Genomic DNA, 21,741 nt, shown 5'->3' on the forward strand with positions numbered 1-21,741 from the left:
GGAGAGGGGGAGGGGAGCAGTTCTGTCTGAGTCCCTCTGCCTTTCTGGTAAATGCACTCTGGGGTGGGGTGTGGGGAGGGTAGCCAAGTGCCCATAGAGGGCACTCTGCATGCCATCTTTGGCACTCATGCTATCGGTTCATCATTGTTGCTATAGCCAAACTTATGATAAACATTTCTCAATCAGGAATGCAGCTTCTTAGGATGTTATGCCATTTTAATGGTGATGGTGAATAGTATGTGAGCAAGATAATGTATTTTGACTAGAAAGTAAAAATTATTTTTTACATATACCAGAAATTTGCATAAAGGATTATTTCTAGGTGAAAGAAGTGATAGCAGAGTATAGTGAAGAAAACTGTGACTTCTCTTTCTGTCTTTATCTCTTTTCACTCTTTGTCTCTTTTCACTCTTGTGATCTGCTTCCTTAACTACAAAATGAGAAAGAGCATATGATCTCTTTTCAATTCTGAGTTTCTGCAGTTCCTAAATTCTTACAGGACAGAAGATGATTTATCAATGAATGTCAGTTTCTTGAAGGCAGGACTCTTTTTCTTTCTTTCTCTCTTTCTCTCTCTCTCTCTCTCTCTCTCTCTCTCTCTCTCTCTCTCTCCCTCCTTCCCTCCCTCCCTCCCTCCCTCTCAGAAGCCAAGAGATCTGAACTGAAGGTCCAAAGATAACTGTTATCTGATCATGTGGCTCACATGACTGTGAGCAGCAGGTCCCATAGATGCTTGTAGCCTGTAGGCTTTTGTTCAGGAATCCTTTTTCAGATTTCAGCGAGGGCAGTTCCACTCTCCTTGGTTAAATATTTCCTGGGGATGGTTGTTCTCCTTCAGACCCCTTTCTATGATCTCCCCACAGACAGATGAGGGCAGGTAGGTGATGAGAGTACCAGGCTTTCAGCCAGGAAGACTTGTCTCTGAATCCAAATCCATTCTCAGATACTTAGTAGCTGTGTGACCATGGGCAAGTCACTTAACTGTTTGCCTCAATTTCCTTACCTATAAAATGAGTTGGAGAAGGAAATGGCAAACCCCTCCAGTATCTTTGCCAAGAAACCCCCAAGTGGGGGTCACAAAGATTCAGACATGACTGAAAATTAAATAACAAATGTCAGAAATAGAAAGACTAGAGGGGTTGACTCAGGACTTAAAGATCTATAGGTGCTTAGTGCTGGGGAGCTCATCAGGGAGGTCCTCTACCAGAACAAGTTAATCAATCTAAATAGATCAGCAAGCATTGATTAAGCACCTACTATGGGCCAGGGAGGCCCTGTGGGATAACAGTTAGAGAGCTAGCCTTGGAGTCAGGATGACCTCAGTACAAGTCCATTCTCTGCCACATATTGCCTGTTGGACAATGGGCGGGTTACTGAGATTCTCCCAAACTCATCTCTATGACTATAAACTGCAGAGTAGGTACCGGTTCCAACTTGCAAATAGGTAGAAGGAGTTTCTTATGTCAATGAAATCACAGGTTTAATCTAAAACATGGCACAGGTGCTATGTTATGTGTATTGGGAATGCAATGACAAATAAAATAATTGTAGCCTCTAAGGAGTTTGATGTAGGGGAAACAATTTAAACATATAAGCATATGTGTGTACTATATATATATATGTATATATATGTGTATTTATGTGCATATAATCATAATATAATTTACTACTTGTAAAAATACCATGACATACTTATACTTATTGTATAAATTGATTATATATGTATATGTTATTTATATATTATATATTTTATATTATGTATGTATCTATATGTGTATATATATGTATATGTGTGTATATATATACATATATATATATATAAATTAGATCAGACACAACAGAAAATAAAACTGTATAAGGTATTGGGACAGGGTGGTACTGTAGGGAGAAACACAGAATCATAGAATGGAAAAGCAAGAAAGAACCTTAGAACAGAACAGACTAAATCTGGTGGGAATTCTAGAAATAAAGTCTAGAACATTTGAACCAAAAGGGAACTTAGAACATAGAATGTCAGTCCTATAGAGGGACTGTATAATAGAGCATCCTAGTTTTATAGACCAGAAAACTGAGATTTAAAGAGGGGAAGGGGCCTGCCTAAAGGTATAGTAAATGATAGAGGGACTTACTGCTCTGGAAGCACTAGAAGCCACCCAAGTTGCAGCCAGACCCTGTGCCATGGGCTGTATCCTACCTGACTCATTTCCTGCAGGGAAGGAGCAGAGGTGTGCTAGCCGGCTCTAACTGGCACTCAAGAACCAATTGTTAAATTTTCATTTATACCGTGGAGATTGCAAATATTACAAACAGGACCCAGTTAATTGGTTGGTTATCTAGATTTAGGAAAGTACTAGAGAAAATGTTAATAATACAGATTTAAAGGTGTGTCACACATCCATTTTTTAAAAGAGGTTTGGTGGCCAAGTATTTACCCACAGAGGTACACACCTGGATGCAGGGCAGGTGGAGGTTGGTTTTCCTAACAGGAAGTTTTCTTCACAAATCAAGGACTCCGTAATCTCAGGCTGCATCTCCAGAGAACCCTGAGGGAACTGAGAGGCCAGATACATGTAGCAGATCCAGTAGGGAAACTTAGTGGAAATTAGTTGTTGGTGGGTAAAATGTGAACTGACAATTGGAATTTGGCTTCATGGCCAATTTAGCTTAAAAGTGGCATATGGCAAAGAACAGTTCTATTAACAAAGCCAGGATGAATTCCACCATAGCAAAAGGAACAGCAATTAGAAGGGGAAAAGGGATAATTCAGGTCCAGCCATCAGTGTCTTCCCTCAAGCCCAACTTCTTGCTCTCTTTCCTCTTGTAGTCTTTCTCCTCAACTCCACTTCCTTCTCTGCATCTTGATTTAAGTCATTCATCTCTAGTTCGAGCAGCCAGCTAGAACAGTAGATAGAGTACTGGGCCTTGAGACAGGAAGATTCTTCTTTCCAAGTTCAAATCTAGCCTCAGATACTTACTAGTTGTGTGATCCTGGGCAAATCACTTAACCCTGCTTTCCTCAGTTTCCTCATATGTTAAATGAACTGGAGAAGGAAATGGCAAGCTGTCTTTACCAAAAAAAGCCCAATTGGGGTGGTAAAGAGTCAGATGCAATGATGAATAAAAACTTCCAGTTTCTTGAGATTTCTAAGCTTCTGTTTCCTCATCTTTAAAATGGGTTTGATAGTACTCATGGTACTTATTTCACAGGGTTATTCTGAGGCCGAAATGAGTAAATGTATGCAAAATACAAACCTTAAAGCACCATGTAAGTCTCTTTGGCTCCCCGATCTTGCCCCTCTTCCTTTCTTCACCCCACCCCTTCTCCTCTTGGCCTGCAGAACAGATGTGGTCAAAGCTCAGCTCTTATAAACATCTGTGGAAGGCACTGAAAGCTGCCCATCAGGGACACAACACCCCTGTGCATCTGGGGAGTGCTTTATCCATCTGCCTGTTGGATTTCATGCTGAGGACATCAGTACTCTGACCTGGAATATTTGGTCTCATGTCAGACATAGCCTCTGGCAAATAAGAGATTTTGAGGCCTTTGCTGGATCCCCCTCCTGCCAGTGGAATCTGATCCCTGGCAGCAGGAAAGCATGAGAAGATACAGCTGTCCCCATCCTGTGCAAAAGACAGGAAAGGCTTGATTTGTCTCCTTCCATCTATTTGGCAGAAGTACACCTGTAAAGTATACCACCTGCCAGCCCTCTGTTTTTATTTCTCCAGGCTTCTGCCTTACCAGGATCTACCAGAAATAAGGAGTGTGAGGGTCACACCATCTCTCCTCATGCTACATAGAAAGTCGTGTACACAGTGCTACCCACTTATCTTAGAATCTTAAGGGAACATCTCATAAAATCCCTTCATCATTCAGGAATTGGAGAAATTGGGGTCTAAAATTAAGTGACTTGCCCAAGGTCATACAGCCAGTTAAAGTAAGGGGACCAGATTCTGAACTCAGATTTCTCTTTCTTTCATTCTTTCTTTCTTTCTTTCTTTCTTTCTTTCTTTCTTTCTTTCTTTCTTTCTTTCTTTCTTTCTTTCTTTCTTTCTTTCTTTCTTTCTTTCTTTCTTTCTTTCTTTCTTTCTTCCTCTTTTCTTTCTTCCTTTCTTTTCTTTCTCCCTTACCTTCTGACTTAGAATAAATGCTGTGTATTGGTTCTAAGGCAAAAGAATGGTAAGGGCCAGGCAGTGAGGGTTAAGTAACATGTCTAGGGTTACAGAGCTAAGACCAGATTTGAAACTAGAACTTCCCATCTCTAGGCCTGGCTCTCAATCCACTGAGCCACCTAGCTGTGCTTCCATTTCTGTTAGTTGGTCTCCAGTGCAAACTTCCTTCTATAATTTCTGCCTGGAAGCTTTATCCCCACCTCTCCTTATATTTCCTTCTAATCTGGTTAAATTAATTTATGCTCCCCTAAAACCTTTTCCTAAATAATATTTGGATTAATGATGCAGCAAGATGTAGTTGTATTAAAAGTCAAAAGTTAAAAGACCTGAGTTTGACTCTCGTATCAACTTTTTCTGCCTGTGTAGCTCCAGAGATGTCACCAACAACTTTGATTCTTCTGAGACTGATTTCCCAGTAGAATGTAAGGTCCGTGAGGGCAGGGACTAAGTCATTTTTGGTTTTGTATATTTAGGGACCAGGCAAAGTAGTAGATGTTTAATGAATATTTGTCATTTGATTGATTCTATGCTTTGCTGTCCTATAGCATCGTGGGAAGATTGTCAGTGTGTAAAAATTTAGTCTTTTGCAGCTGGGAGCCAGTTGGGATCATTGAAAGTGTTGTGCAGGTTCTCAAATTCATTCCAACTTACTTTTCTACTCCTTTTCAAATCTAGGTCCAGCTCATTATAGGCCACAAACATTGTGCCATGTTTGTCCATGATATATGTGAGCTATTGGACTAGCTGAATATGCTATCTGCCCACCCACCTGTCATAAACTGGATAATATGGGGGGGAAAGTAGAACATTTTTGTTAAATATATTGGCAGAAACCTGAGAATGTATTATACAGTCTTTTTCATTTAATAGAATTCTATATATCCTCATCAGTAAAGCGATGTGGGCCGGGGCTTAGAAGCAGGCTCATTTTTATAGCACTGAAGGTTACAGTGATATTCATTGGAACAGGATTTTACCTGTAGCTGGAAATCATGTACATAGCAATCATTTTGTCAGCCTTGAAGACTGAAGTTCTGTATTAGCTTGGTTGGTTCATGGGGCTGGTGGCACTGATGTTCATTTCTTTTATGTGGCAGTTAACTTGGCTCCATTCCATCACCTAAGACTACAGCCATAGTCAGGAATCTGTGCTTTTGGTCAAAACAGGGACCAGGTCACAGATTGTTAATTAAGATCAGTGAAGGTAGAAAAACAACTTTAAAGTTATACACATTGAATTGATCGGTTAGGCGCATCCTCCTTGTTTGTGAACTGGAAACCTTACCACTGAGAGAGAGTTTCGATAAAACTGATCTGGCAGTAACAACAGCCACAACAAAACTGCGAAGCATCTACTGTACGCAGAGCATTGTGATAGCCACAGGAAGACTCCCCAGAGGGCCTGACCTTTTGTCTGGGCTTCAGCTCCCTGCAACATGCGCCTTGGTCCAGGAGGCAGCACAGACCTGCCAGCACCCATCCATCTATAATGATGAAAACTTTTAATGCCAGGGAATGGGTCGACAGCCTCTGTTTTGGGATCACGACCTGCAAATTGATTCAGCTATTATTGGTGGTCCGCCTACCCCCAAGAGATTGTTCCTGATTTCTCAGTCTGGATACTTGCTTTCCTCTTATTTCTTTATGCTTAATTTGAACTCTGCACTTTGAGCCCTGCCTAATAGAATCAAATTCTTCTTCCTTTGCCAGTCAGGAATTTTGTATGATGATCTGACCCATTAACTTAGTCTCAGTATCTAGCCTAGTTGGCCTGATCCACTTAATTCTGATCTTAGCTTGATCCTTGGGATCATTGGAACGCATGTGCCTTCTCTATACCAGCTTTTGCTTTGACTTGGCACCTCGTACTCGGATTCTTTGCCATTCACACAGCCCTGCATCAGTCCAGACTCTCTTGTCTTGGCCCCCTTTGGCTGCTCTGTCTCTCATTCTCTTGGTCGAAAGCTTGGTAGGAGAGAATTTATTTTGTGATTAGAATTTTAAATCTTAGAGGTTGCTCTTTGTTGCTGCTATTTGTTTGACTTTTTGTTGTGAGCACATAACCGATTTTAGCTGATAGGACTTCAGGATTATGGGAAGATATACTTCCTGCCCCTTCCTAAGAAAATGGTCTTCCTAGATGTGGCTCAGCTAGGGAACTTTTTTTTTTAATATTTTTTAAATCCTAATATCTTTTTTTAAATATATATATCCTTCTATATTAATTTTATTTTTTACAGGGCTAGGCAATGAGGGTTAAGTGACTTGCCCAGGGTCACACAGCTAGGAAGTGTCTGAGGTCAGATTTGAACCTAGGACATCCTAGGTCTGTAGGCCTGGCTCTCAATCCACTGAGCCATCCAGCTGCCCCCCAGCTAGGGAACTTTTGAAGTCAAGCAGAGTTTTCTCTTTTCTGTGCCTGGAAAAGTAGACGATTTAGTATAACAGCATCTAGAGAAAATGGATGATCTTTTAAAAAATCCTCATGAGGGCTGGGTGGAAGAAAAGGCATATGTGCAGTGAAAAATGTGTGTCAAAAAGCAGTGCCTCTTGTAATTCCTAAATTAGGAAGAATATTACTCATGCTGATGAGAGTTTCATTTATTTTATAGTTTGGCTAGTCTATGTTAAAAAAGAAAAAACAATGAGCCATACTGCTTGGGCATATCTTTGAAATAATAGAACAGGAAAAGCCCAGTTTTCCTGCTGGCTGATAAAGTGAAAAGCTGAAGAGAGTGGCATCTCGGCTACTCTCCCCAGGAGGAATTCAGGCAACCAAGTGATGCTGTTCCTCCCCGGAGCAGGAAGGGTTAGACAACTGAAGTGGAGCAGAGCAGGGGCCTAGGAAAAGCCAGTCTCTGTAGCAGAGGAGTAAGACAGGAAACGTGGAGGAAAAGTGGAGAAGGAAAAGAAACAGTGAAAGTATTATGCTTCAGAGAAGTTCTGGGGAATAAGTGAACTAGAGCAGAGGCAGAAATGCTGTGATCCATAAGCGTTTCCTCTGCACTGACCCTGCAAGTGAGCTAAAAGAGAGTCTCATAATAACAGAAATTATCATAGAGGTTTGAATGAAATGCGTATTAAGTCACGGTCCCTGGAATAAATCACCTACAAGTCATAGTTAATCAGAATTTTACATGGCCACACCTCATTTCTCCAATATGTGGGATAACAAGGTTCTAACCCATCAGTTAAGTGAGAATGCGTATGGTGACTCTCATTTATTATCACTGCCTTGGCCTCTTTGAAAGAGTAAGTTAGGAGGATAATTCATTCTTTTTGCATGAATTTTAAACAATATTTATTGCTTGTATTTTGTTATGACCCAATAGATTGAACAATAAAATAAATCCCCCTTCAAAAGTTCTGCCAAACTGCCCAATTGTATGATTGTGCACATATGATGGTTCTTGTTACCTTCTATTTTTGTAGTTCATGCATTGTTGAAAGAAACAGAAAAGCCTGTGTCTTAACTTTGATAGATAAGACAGTATGGAGTCTTGTAGTGTTTTCATTTTTAACAGAGTTGCTGCAAAATCAAATGAAATACCACATATGAACTGCTTTTGTAAACTTTAGAACACTTTCAAAATGTCAGTAATTATTATAGTGCAGGACTAAGAGCATTGATTTTATTTGACTTGAATTAAATTGTCTTTTAAGTGTGGACTTGATTGTTATAATCTTTGTATAGATTGTCCTTTTGACTGTACTTTTATCGGTCTACATCAGTGGTTCCCAATCTTTTTTGGCCTACTGCCTCCTTTCCAGAAAAAATATTACTTAGCACTCCCTGGAAATTAGTTTTTAAAAAACTTTAATAGCAATTAATAGGAAAGATATATGTATTAATGTTTGTACCTTTTTCGTAAAATATAGTAAAGAAAGGTGTAAATTAGAAACATTGAACTTTGAAATTATGAAACTATTTATTGAACCCAGAATAGAATGTAATACAAAAAAAGTTAAAACATTTGAAATCATCTTAATGAGAAGGATGAACCTGGTGTGCTGCTACCAATTTAGTCATCCTTGGCTCTATTTTCGTCAGCAGTAATCTTAAATCACTGTGATTGACTATTTGCAATTGGTTTCTTTTTTTTGTTAATAAATTGGTTACCGCCCTGAATCCACGTTCCAAATTGTACCTGTGGCCATCACCGCCTTCCTGGATTGCTGCAGCACCCACCAGGGGGCAGTGGCTCCCACTTTGGGAATCACTGGTCTACATCAAAATTCACGAGAGCCTCTTTATGTTTCTCCAAATTTTTCATATTGCAATCCTTTACTGCTCTTAAGATCATAACTTTAGAACTTGGAGTCATAGAGATCATCTAGTTCAGCTGCCTCATTTTACAGATGAGGACACCAGGCATGCAGAGGTCAGGTGTCTTGCCCAAGGTCACAGTTGGTAGTAAGAGTTGGGATTTGAGCCTAGGTCTTCTGCCCAATATTGTATTATATTCTTATGCATTAGTTTGTTCAGCCATTTTTTTAGTCCATTAGTTAATCAACAGGCATTTATTAAATACCTACTATGTGCTGGGCACTATTTTGGGCACTGGGGATACAACAACAAAATGAAACCAGCCTTGCCCTCAAGAAAGAGACAGCATACATCCATATAAGTTTTCACAAGACATATACAAGTTAAATACAAGGCAACCCTGGAGATGATGATACTAGCAGCTAGGGGACCAGAAGGGACACTTGAACCAAGTTCTTGAAGGAAGCTATTAATTCTAAGAGGAGGAGAGAAAGCATTTTAAGCATGAGAGTCAGCCAGTGCAAAGGCACAAAGATGGGGGGATGGAGCAATGTATATGAGGAACAGCAAATAGAGCAGATTGCTTAATTTTAGTGTGTGTGGAGAGAGAGATGTATAAAATGGCTGGAAATGGAGAGAAGCATCGGGTTGTAGAGAATTAAAAATGCTAAATAGAGGATTTTATATTTGATCCTAGAGGCAAGAGGGAGTCATTTGAGTTTATTGAGTAGGGGGATGACATAGACATACCTACACTTAAGGAAAACCTTTTTGGGAGCTATGTGGAAGATGGATCGAAGTTCAGAGTGTTGGCAATGGAACGATCCAGGAGAAAGAGTTTGAAGATTAGAGAGGGAGAGATGATGAGGATAGGGGCACTCTGTTAGAGAAGAAGGGAAAAACTGAGATCCAACTTACTTCATTACTAAAAAGGACCACATCTTCATCTGTAGATTAGAATAAGGAGGAAATAATGGGGGATGAAGGGAAAGGGTGAGATGGTTGAGAAGAAGAGGCTTTTGGAGAAGACTTAGCAGTTTTTCCTAAATGAGGCAAGATCCTCAGCTGAAAAGTTTGGGTGATGGATGAAAAGCAGTGGAAGGCTTAAGAAAGGAAGAGAAGTTTTGAAACTGTAAGATCGCTATATTGGAGAAGTATTTAGATGGTGATGGGAAATAGGTATTGTAAGAATTGATTAGAGAGGAGTAAAATGAATTGCCTTGACTAATCATGGCGCACATATTTTGTTTTTAGAATTTTGTTATCACAGATAATTTTTGTGAATTTTTAATTTAATTTTTTTTTAGAAAAATTTTTTCCATGATTATATGATTCATGTTCCTTCCCCCCACCCCCTGGAGCCGATGCACATTTCCACTGTCTTCTTCATATGTCATCAATCAAGACCTATTTCCATATTATTGATAGTTGTACTAGGGTGGTCATTTAGAGTCCACATCCCAAATCATGTCCGCATCAACCCATTTATTCAAGCAGTTGTTTTTCTTCTGTGTTTCTACTCCTATAGTTCTTCCACTGAATGTGGGTAGCATACCTTTCCATAAATCCTTCAGAATTGTCCTGGGTCATTGCATTGCTTCTAGTACAGAAGTCCATTACATTCGATTTTACCACAGTGTATCAATCTTTGTGTATAATGTTCTTTTGGCTCTGCTCCTTTCCCTCTGCGTCAATTCTTGGAGGTCATTCCAGTTCACATGGAATTCCTCCAGTTTATTATTCCTTTGAGTACAATAGTATTCCATCACCAGTATATACCACAATTTGTTCAGCCATTCTCCAATTGAAGGGCATACCCTCGTTTTCCAGTTTTTTGCCACCACAAAGAATATGGCTATGAATATTTTTTGTACATGTCTTTTTCCCTATGATCTCTTTGGGGTACAAATCCAGCAGTGGTATGGCTGGATCAAAGGGCAGGCATTCTTTTATCGCTCTTTGGGCATAGTTCCAAATTGCCATCTGGAATGGTTGAATCAGTTCACAACTCCACCAGCAATGCATTAATGTCCCAATTTTGCCACATCCCCTCCAACATTCATTACTCTCCCCTGCTGTCATTTTAGCCAATCTGCTAGGTGTGATGTGATACCTCAGAGTTGTTTTGATTTGCATTTCTCTCATTATTAGAGATTTAGAACACAGTCTCATGTGCTTATTGATAGTTTTGATTTCTTTATCTGAAAATTGCCTATTCATGTCCCTTGCCCATTTATCAATTGGGAAATGGCTTGATATTTTGTATAATTGATTTAGCTCCTTGTATATTTGAGTAATTAGACTTTTGTCAGTGTTTTTTGTTATAAAGATTTTTTCCCAGTTGTTTCCCTTCTGATTTTAGTTGCATTGTTTTTCTTTGTACAAAACCTTTTTAATTTAATGTAATCAAAATTAATTATTTTACATTTTGTAATTTTTTCTAACTCTTGCTTGGTTTTAAATTCTTTCCCAGAGATCTGACAAGTTTACTATTCTGTGTTCGCTTAATTTGCTTAGTTTCCTTCTTTATATTCAAGTCATTCACCCAATTCTGAGTTCATCTTGGTATAGGGTATGAGATATTGATCTAAACTTAATCTCTCCCATATTGTTTTCCAATTTTCCCAGCAGTTTTTGTCAAATAGTGGATTTTTGTCCCAAAAGTTGGGCTCTTTGGGTTTATCATACACTGTCATGCAGACGTCACTTACCCCAAGTCTATTCTACTGATCCTCCCTTCTTTCTCTTAGCCAGTACCATATCGTTTTTTGTTGTTGTTGTTGTTTGTTTGTTTTTAACCCTTAACTTTCTGTGTATTGGCTCCTAAGTGGAAGAGTGGTAAGGGTGGACAATGGGGGTCAAGTGACTTGCCCAGGGTTACACAGCTGGGAAGTGTCTGAGGCTGGATTTGAACCTAGAACCTCCCGTCTCTAGGCCTGACTCTCAATCCACTGAGCTACCCAGCTGCCCCCAGTACCATATTGTTTTGCTAAGCCACCTTCCTTCACTTTTTTTTTATTATTTCCCTTCATATTCTTGATCTTTTATTCTTCCAAATGAATTTTGTTATAGTTTTTTATAATTTTTTGGTAGTTTGATAGGTATGGCACTAAATAAGCAAATTAATTTGGGTAGAATGGTCATTTTTATTATGTTAGCTCATTCTACCCATAAGCACTCAATGTTTTTCCAATTGTTTAGATCTAGTTTTAATTGTTTGGAAAGTGTTTTGTAGTTGTATTCATATAATTCCTGTGTTTGTTTTGGTAGATAGATTCTTAAGTATTTTTTATTGTCTAGGGTGATTTTAAATGGTGTTTCTCTTTCTACCTCTTGTTGTTGTGATATGTTGGAAGTATATAGAAATGCTGATGATTTATGTGCATTTATTTTGTATCCTGCAACTTTGCTAAAATTGTTGATTATTTCTACTAGCTTTTTAGTCAATTCTCTAGGATTTTTTAAGTAGACCATTATATCATCTACAAAGAGTGATAGCTTGGTCTCCTCATTGCCTATTTTAATACTTTCAATTTCTTTTTCATCTCTAATTGTTACTGCTAGCGTATCTAGTACAATGTTAAATAATAGAGGTGATAATGGGCATCCTTGTTTCATGCGTGATCTTATTGGGAAGGCTTCTAATTTATCCCCATTGCATATGATGTTTGCTGATGGTTTTAGATATATACTTCTTATTATTTTTAGGAAAGGTTCTTCTATTCCTATACTTTCTAGTGTTTTCAATTGGAATGGGTGTTGTATTTTTCAAAGGCTTTTCCTGTATCTATTGAGATAATTGTGATTTTTTTTATTGTTAGTTTGTTGATATGGTCAATTATGTGGATGGTTTTCCTAATGTTGAACCATCCTTGCATTTCTGGTATAAATCCCACCTGATCATAATAGATATAACCCTCTTGATCACTTGCTGGAGTCTTTTTGCTAGTATTCTATTTAAGATTTTTGCATCTGTGTTCATTAGGGAGATTGGACTGTAATTTTCTTTCTCTGTTTTTGGTCTGTCTGGCTTTGGAATCAGTACCATATTAGTGTCATGAAAGGAATTTTGTAGGACTCCTTTGCTTATTATGTCAAATAATTTGTTTAGTATGGGATTAGTTGTTCTTTCAGTGTTTGATAGTATTCACTTGTGAATCCATCAGGCCCTTGCGATTTTTTCTTAGGGAGTTCTTTGATGGCTTATTCAATTACTTTTTCTAATATTGGATTATTTAAGTATTCTATTTCTCCTGCTGTTAATCTAGGCAATTTATATTTTTGTAAATATTTATCCATATCACCTAGATTGCTATATTTATTGCCATATAATTGGGCAAAATGGTTTTTAATGGTTGCCTTAATTTACTTATCATTACAGGTGAGCTCTCCCTTTTCATCTTTGATACTGTTAATTTGGTTTTCTTCTTTCCTTTTTTTTTATTAGATTGACCAGTACTTTGTCTATTTTATCTGATTTTTTAAAAAAATAGCAGCTTCTAATTTTATTTTTTAATTCAATAGTTCTTTTACTTTAGATTTTTATTAATTTCTCCTTTGATTTTTAGTATTTCTAATTTAGTTTTCATCTGGGGATTTTTAATTTGTTCACTTTCTAGGTTTTGGTAAGAAGTCTCATCATTGTCATTGTCTTCAATGAAATTATTAATTGTTTCTATGATTTGTTCTTTCACTATCTTATTTTGGAGAATCATATTATTTAATTTCCAATTAGTTTTTGATTTGCCTCTCCATGTATCCTTGCTAATAACTATTTTTATTACATTATGATCTGATAAGTTTGCATTTGTTATTTCTTCTTTTTTGCATTTATTTGCCATGTTTCTATGCCCTAGTACATGGTCTGTCTTTGTGAATGTTCCATGTGCTGCTGAAAAGGTGCATTCCTTTTTGTCCCTATTTATTTTTCTCCATATATCTATTATCTCAAATTTTTCTAGGATTTCATTCACCTCTCTTATCTCTTTCTTATTTATTTTTTGGTTTGATTTATCTAGATCTGATAGGGGAAGGTTGAGGTCACCCACTAGTATAGTTTTGCTGTCTATTTTGTCCTTGATGTCCACTAGCTTCTCCTTTAGAAATTTGGATGCTATACCCTTTGATGCATACATATTGAGTACTGATATTTCTTCATTGTTTATACTGCCTTTTATCAGGATGTAGTTACCTTCCCTATCTCTTTTAACCAGATCTATTTTTACTTTGGCTCTGTCAGAAATCATGATTGCAACTCCTGCTTTCTTTTTCTCAGTTGAAGCCCAATAGATTTTGCGCCAGCCTTTCATTTTTACTTATGTATGTTGGCCTGTCTCATGTGTGTTCCTAGTAGACAACATATGGTAGGATTTTGGTTTCTAATCCACTCTACTATTTGCTTCCCATTTTTGGGTGAGTTCATCCCATTCACATTCAGAGTTATAACTGTCAACTTTGTATTCCCAGACATTTTGATTCTCTCTCCTTGTCCTGCCCTTTCTTCTTTCACTATTTCCTTCTATACCAGTGTTTTGTTTTTAATCATTTCCCCTGATCCCCTCCCTTATTGTACTTCCCTTTCTCCCCTCCCTCTTCTTGTTCTGCTTTTATTCTTCTTTAGGGTTTTTTTAAGCTACCCCCGTTCCCTGCCGTCTCCCTCCCTAGTGTTGCTTCCCTCCCCACTAATCCTTTTGTTACCTTTCTACTTCTCTATAGGGCTCAAATTCATTCTCTTCCCCAATGGATCTGATCTTCCCTCTTTACCTCTTGAGCTGTCCAGCTGTAGGATCCCCCTGTTCTGTCCTGTTGTTAGATTTTGTTCTCTTTCTTCTTGAAGCACATTGTTTTCTCTCTAAGTGTGGAAAGGGTGCAGAGGTTTTAAGATTTGCTCCGTCTAAGCCACCATCTTCCCAGAATCCCAATTTTTGTGAGTTTTGATGAGTGGTATGAAATAATTATTAATGAAAGAATGAGGTTTCCAGGAACTTCTGGGCTCCTTTTACTTTTAGTCTTTATTAAAGGTCATAGTAGGATTGCCAAGCCATTGAGATTATGATTCATTAAATGGGAATGTTGTTCTTCCTGTGATTCTTGAGGGATATAATAAATGAATCCATAACAATGATATTTGATCATTCACATTGAATTTATTGTCAGTACCAGATGGTTACCAATAGATAGCTTGAAAAATGCAAAATGACTTTTTAAACCTGTATTGGGTCCAATTGCTCCTTTCCCCATTTTTTTGTCTACTTAATGAAAGAAAAGCAAGTGCCATTGAGGTCATATTGCAGGCTTCTGTGTGATTTCAGGATCTCTAATAATTTGTGAGCAAGATACACACAAAGAGTATACTTTTGATTTTAGCTCTAATTGTGGCAAATGATTTGAATGGTAGGAAATTCCTGTGTTGTGGAGTTTAGCAGTATTGAACTAAGCATTGTCTTCTTGTCTTTCTGTTTGCATGTGAAAAGCTCACTTTTCCTTCCTCAGAATCTCCAGCAAACTAGTTTTGACAGTTTACAAGCTTAGTTCTTACAATGAAGATTAAAGTGTGTAATGCACAATTTCTTTAAGTTAACCCTGGTAACAACTGATGGTCAACAGGATGAAGAATGTATCCCAATGTCTATTCAGTTTGAAGAAAAATCAATGAAGATGTCAGTTTCAGGATGGGAGGCTTCTAACACTATGTTTGTCCTTCCAGCACTCAGGCATTGGGGGAGCAGTGGCAGGCAAGAAGAACAGGACCTGGAAGAACCTGAAACAAATTCTTGCTTCTGAAAGGGCATTGCCATGGCAACTCAACGATCCTAGCTGTATGTGGTTTAGATGTTTTACATGTGTTTATAGAAAATATTCCCATAAATGACTATCTTAAAACCAACTTAAATTATTTTTGTATGTCCACACCACCATTGATAAACAGGTTCCAACTGTATAACTGGCAAACATCTATCCCTTTAGTATTTTATAGTGGTGGTCTATAAAGAGAATATGGATATTCACATGGAAATAGAATGTATGTAATGGATCTGGTAAACTTAAACCACTATATTTGTGTAAGCTAAACATATCTATACATAGTTTGTTTTGGTCCCCAAATAACTGAATACAGAGATCACTCACTACCTGTTCTTTGTATAGTGGTTGGTGAATTCTCTTTCACTAAAAGAATTTAAGTGGAAGAAGGATGATTTGTTGGGAATTTGTGCCTCAAGGGGAGGAGGCACAGTAGATAATTTTCAAGGGGCCCTTCTAACTTTGTGGTTCTCTTTATTTTTTACTGTCAAGTCTTAATATTTCATTACCATTTAGACTAGTATGTGCTGACATGATGTGGCTTTATATTACATGAGCTTATTTTTAACATATTTTGCTCTTCCATTTTGTTTTAAAATAGAGTGGAGTCCTATTTTAATGGATATTTTAGAACATAGATTGACTCCTATCATAACTAACTATATTATGTTAGATGTAGACTACATGCAGTTGATTGGTTCTGTAGGCATGATTTAGACTGTATTATATTTATGTCTAAGTAATAAGACTTGTTATGAGAGCCTCTTCTACCACTTTTGGAAACACAGTATGGACAAAAAGCTTATTATACTTCACTCCGTGTCTGGCTCGGTGTTATGGCATTTCTTCCAGCAAACTATGTTGCAGCTGTCTATAAGACACCAGATATCTGAATGAAAATTAAAATATCCAGTCATTGAATGTTGATTTGTAGTGCTGTCAAACAATCCGATGTTTTAAAATATCTTCATGATGGAGAGAATCCTTTCATTTAAAAAAAAAAAAAGTCTTACTTTGAGCTTTTAAATTTAGCTGGAAAGAATGGGAGAAGAGATTAGAGTAGCAGGTCTTTCCCATTCTCTGATTATAATAGTTTTGTAGGACTAGAAGAACACAGCATGAAAAAGCAGAATCAGTCTTGGATCCAACCCTTAGTGAATCAGTGCATAATAACTGAGGAAATTTCATGGATATTCTAGCCCATGTGCTTCCTTCACATTTTTGTTAGTCCCTAGAGAGTTCTATAATTATGTAATAATTTAACTAAATTTTATGAGTCTTGTTAATTATTTGAAAAGCGCTTATGCCTTCTTTTTTTTTTTTTTAACCTTTTAGACTTCAGTATAGATGCTCCCCCTTCTTTTAAACCAGCCCGGAAGTATTCTGATATTTCAGGACTTGTCGTAAGTATTCATCAATATCTATATCTAAAATTGGCTGAAATTCCCTAAGTATCTGCTTAGATAATCCATCCTTCAAGTGTGAAAATGACTTTGTTGACTTTTCCAGTAAGACATTTACTTGGAGTAGTTTTTCTGGTAGTGATGTTCTGCCCTAGCGCCTCACCATGAAGACTGTCCCCTAGAAGCAAAGTCTGGAAAGGCTTTGAGTATGGCCCACGTGATAAGGACCGGCCAAGCTAAATTTAGAGAGCCTGGTCACCAAGAAGATTGACCACTAACTAGGTGATGAATTTTTTTTAGCCACAGCAATTCATGAAATAGCCTACTCGGGCATTTGTGGCATTGTTTTTCACATCTTTGGAGGGGTATAATCATGTATTTGAAATTACAGATCGTTGAAATATTAAAGGTGGATGGATCACTGAACCATTCACACCTAGGGCTTTCTTATGACAAACAATCCATTAGTAAGATTGCCCTCACTGGGAAAGGCAGTACAATAGAATGCAGAGAACCAAGAGACAGGAAGCCTGTTGTTAGTACCACCCTCTTCACGTAACTGACCAGTTGTGCTTAATTGGATAAGTCAGTGGGATGAACCAGAGCAGGGCAGTATAATGGATGGAGCCCCGGACATGAAGTCAAAAGATCAGGATTAAATCCTACCTCAGACACTTACTAGCTAGAGTGGGGTCCCCACGAGTATGGGGAAAAGGGACCCTAGGAAAGGCATTTAAACTTCTTCAGGCCTCAGTTTTCTCTTCTTTAAATCAAGAGGGATGGACTAAATGATCTAGCTTTAAATCTGTTATCCTGTGAAATCTGGGCATCCATCCCAATGCTTTCACTAGTTTTCTGTGGAATTGTGGGCAAGTCAGCACATGTTTATAGGTCTCTATTGCTTCAGTTATAAAATGAGAATAAGAATACCTTATCCACAAGAAGGCAGACCTGAATCAGATCATCTCTTAAGGTGCTTTTCAGTTCTAAGATTTATGATTCTGTTGAGATGTTATCCAGAGGGATAAATATTTATAGAGAGGGACACCCAAAAAATCATCAGTCTTCCCTGTATATTACATTCAGCATGATTAATATATTTTATTTCAACATAGGAGTTACATCTCAGCAACTATGCAAATGCCCCACAAATTAAGTTACCTAAAAACAATTAAGTTTGAAAACATTAATGAAAAATTTATTAAATAATTAAAAATAAAAATAAACTTTATCAAATATTAAAATTAAATTAAATATTAAACATTTAAAATTTGTTCAAGAAACATTAAATATTAAAAATAAATTTATTTTAAAATTAAAATTAAATTTGTTAAATTATTAAATAAATGTGCTTAGTGCTGGGGTTACAAAGAAAAATTTTTAAAAGAATGCCTGTCCTCAAGGAGCTTACATTCTAATGCGAAAGCAGCTACATACATACATAAATATATTCCAGAATCCTGGAATGTAGATGGAAGGTAACCTTAGAGGAGAAAGCACTTCTAATTGTGGGGATCACAAAGCTGGGGAAAATCACTTAACCTTGCTGGCCTCAGTTTCCTTATCCATTGGAGTACTTGTCACTTTCTACTTTTGTAGATTACTATTTGCTAACAGAAAGGAATTATACTTTCAGTTTAATAATTTAGTAACAGTGTCGTCTCATTATTTTTGACCTGACTTTCTATATTTCTTGGTCATTGCTATAATTTAGTGATTCTTAAAATCTTTTTCTTAGTAAAAAAAGTGCATTAATGCATTGACATCGCTTGTTCAGGGCATTGTCTGGCCTATATTAAAGAGAATATTAAAACATTTTTTTAAAATCAGCATTTCATGTACACCGAGAACTAAATGTAGAGGAGAGAATTGTACTGATTATATTTTTGAAATGCATACGTGTTACTATTGAAGTTTTTAAAAAGCTATTGAATTGTAAATATTTGTGGTTTAGGTATTTAAGTTTCCTAAGGAGATAGTAATTTGTAGTGAGAACAACACTGGGCTGGGAGGTAGTAGATCCAAATTTTAATCCTGGATCTCTACCACTTAACTCTATGCCCTTGGGCAAGTCATGTAATCTTTCTGAACCTTTGTATCTTCATCTTTACAGAAGAAGAAGAGATTAGACTAGACTATTTGTAAGGCTCCTTCCTAGATCTTTATGAAATTTGGATTTTTAACCCTTTTTTAAACCAGAGAAAATAAAATAATCCAATTTATGTGCATAAAAATTACTCACATGCTTTAAAATTTAAATGTCTCTCATGAAAATATGAGTCTTGTTTCTATAGGAACTGACCAAAATACATACATAAGCACTTCCAAAGTGATAATATATCAAGGCACTGGTTTTGCTTATAAAAACATTTGTTTAGAACTTTAGAACTAATTACATATTATTGCTATTCTTTTTATAGTTGCCCCCAGAAAGTAAGATGCTTTATAGAAATGTCTTAAATATTTAAAAGTGACAAGTTGTGAAATTTGAAATAGAACTTTTACCGACAGAGTTTTAGGATCTTGGGTATAGCAGACTCAGAAGGGAGTCTATCATTTTGGCTAAATATTAACTCCTAGGTTATCTTAATGAAATGGTACTTGAAATCTTTTTCCTTTACATTTAAACTGAGCATCTATATTCATTTTGACAAATGTTTACTAAGTGCTTTGGGGAGTTAGAAAGAGGAAGACACAATTCCTGTCCTCATGAAGCTTGCAGTCTGGTAGAAGAAATAGTATATATGCCAATAATTATAATACAAGGGATGATGTGAAAATACATTATGAGATGGAGTAAATGCTCTGTTAGTTCTAAAATAGAACAAATCACTCCTGGCCAGGGGATTGAGAAGACAATAGAATTGGTGACAGTTGAATAGGAAGGACCTTGACATATGGACAGGAATTGGGCAGATGTAACTGTCTAATATTCCAGGGAATAATGTCTTACTAATTCATCTCTTTAGCCAGCAGTCTTTGTCTTAATTATTAGATGATCATATAACTGTCCAATCTGGACATAATATCAGAAGTGATTAACAGTATGTCTGGAGCCAAGAATTAAGAAAACATTCATAAAAAATATAATTGACTCTTACAAAAGTGCGTGCTCACATCTCAGGTTCTAGCATTTTGGGGGAACTAAATTCTACTAATTAGCCAGTGAGGCTATAATGTACCTACTAATTATCTTTAATAGGGAGTAGTGAATGTTTCACCAGTTAAGCTCTGCTTAATACCAATTTCATTAAAGGATATTAGAGAATGATGCAAGAAGAAACCTGGACCCTCTAAAGCCTTAAACCAATGTTTTTCATATGAAGTATTTATAGAGCAGTTTGTATTTGGCAAAAAATAGGATGTTTGGTATCTTGTATTGTTGTCCCATTTTCCAGATAGGGTCTAGTGATATGGAGAAACCAAATAATTTCAGAAGTTTGAGGTAAATTCTCAGCGGCAGAAGAATAGACTTTTCATTGATTGAAGACCATAAGGTCCTTATTGGTTGCAATTCAATTGGTCACTTGTCAGCTAAAGCACTCTTATGCTATGTTTGTGCACAGATAATCCACATTGGAGTAGATAGTCCATGTGTGGATAATTAAAAGTTAACTATCTAAATTTTAAAACCTTTTATAACATTTTTTTTTCTGAAGTAAGCTTCATTCAGATGACATGCTTTATCATGAAATCCTCAGCAGAAGTTTTCTATGAGCAAGATAGAAAGTAGGTATTAGGGGGCAGCTGGGTAGCTCAGTGGATTGAGAGTCAGGCCTAGAGACAGGAGGTCCTAGGTTCAAATCTGGTCTCGGACACTTCCCAGCTGTGTGACCCTGGGCAAGTCACTTGACTCCCATTGCCTAGCCCTTACCACTCTTCAACCAAGGAGCCAATACACAGAAGTTAAGGGTTTAAAAAAAGAAAGTAGGTATTACCTCAGCCTTGCAGGTAGCAAAGCAAAAGCAGAAAAAGAAGAGAGACAGTGATATAGATGGATGAGGAATAAAGATCTCAGTTATTGTGGCTTCTTATTCTACTAATGAGAAACACTGCTGGAAGCCTGTTGGTAGTTTCTCCCTTGCCAGGCCCTAAATGATTAACTAGACTTGGGCGGATTAATGAACCTCTACCTAAGTGAATAGCTTAGTTCTTTCTCAGTGGTGACATAAAACATTCATGGATATACATTCAACTTTTCAAATAATTTATATTTTAATGATAATTTGCACTTTTAGCTTTTTTACATAAATATTTCCTTGATTTATAGTCATCGTTAATGTTTCTCTTCTAGGCAAACTATACTGATCCACAGAGCAAGTTAAGATTCAGCACGATTGAAGAATTTGCTTACATCCGGATGCTCCCTTCAGATGTAGTTACAGGGTACCTGGCTCTGAGAAAGGCCACAAGCATAGTTCCCTAAGGCTGGTGAAATTTCTGAGAGGAAGCATGGAACTTTTTCAAAGGCAGACTTTGGACTCAAGATTTTGTTTCCAGGAAACATTCATATTGTTGTCAATCTGAAAATGCCAGCATTGTGCCTTGGAAAGAATGTTTGGTTTTAATATAATTTAAGATTTTTCCTTATTTGTTTTTTTAGAAGTTTGACATTTTCAGCTAAATTAAATACTAGCACAGTTTGGGTTTGCCCCAAGTATTTGACAAGGAAAATGTAATAAAACATCGCTTTTTATTTATTTCACCAGTTGCTTCAGCACAAGCATTTCTTTGAATTTTTGTTCCCCAATACATATAAGATTTCTTATATAACACCAGAACATTCTCTATATAATTAAAAATAAATGCTATTAAGGCCTTTTGTTTTATGTCAGTCATTTTTGCATTTTGCTTCCCCCTCCACCAGTTGAAACTTTCATACAAAGAAAACCTGTTAAACAAAAACCATGGGCACAAAATGACCACAACTCTACTTTTCAGATATTCTGCCCTCACAAGTTCTCACGTGTTTCCTCATCTATTCTCCTAGAATTTTATTGGTTCATATATGTCTGAACTTGACTTCCTTTAAATGTTATTTTCCTTCCTATTGTGTTAGCCATTCCATTTTATTAAAATTTTTTTTTTGTAAACCCTTAC

At 36.9% G+C, this 21,741-nt stretch overlaps 1 protein-coding gene across 1 annotated transcript in view; it reads left to right on the forward strand.

The window, feature by feature from the left end:
• INO80C (INO80 complex subunit C) overlaps window positions 1-21,471 on the forward strand; it is a 75,261-nt gene extending 53,790 nt beyond the window's left edge. The window contains exons 3-5 of the mRNA XM_044665066.1: window positions 15,144-15,255; window positions 16,574-16,641; window positions 20,936-21,471. Of these exons, the coding sequence (XP_044521001.1) occupies window positions 15,144-15,255; window positions 16,574-16,641; window positions 20,936-21,067 (312 nt within the window). The 3' untranslated portion in view covers window positions 21,068-21,471. The remainder of the gene's footprint in view (window positions 1-15,143; window positions 15,256-16,573; window positions 16,642-20,935) is intronic.
• The last annotated feature ends 270 nt before the right edge of the window (window positions 21,472-21,741 follow it).

Source organism: Gracilinanus agilis, chromosome 1 (genome assembly GCF_016433145.1).
Source record: "Gracilinanus agilis isolate LMUSP501 chromosome 1, AgileGrace, whole genome shotgun sequence".
Lineage (NCBI taxonomy): Eukaryota > Metazoa > Chordata > Mammalia > Didelphimorphia > Didelphidae > Gracilinanus > Gracilinanus agilis.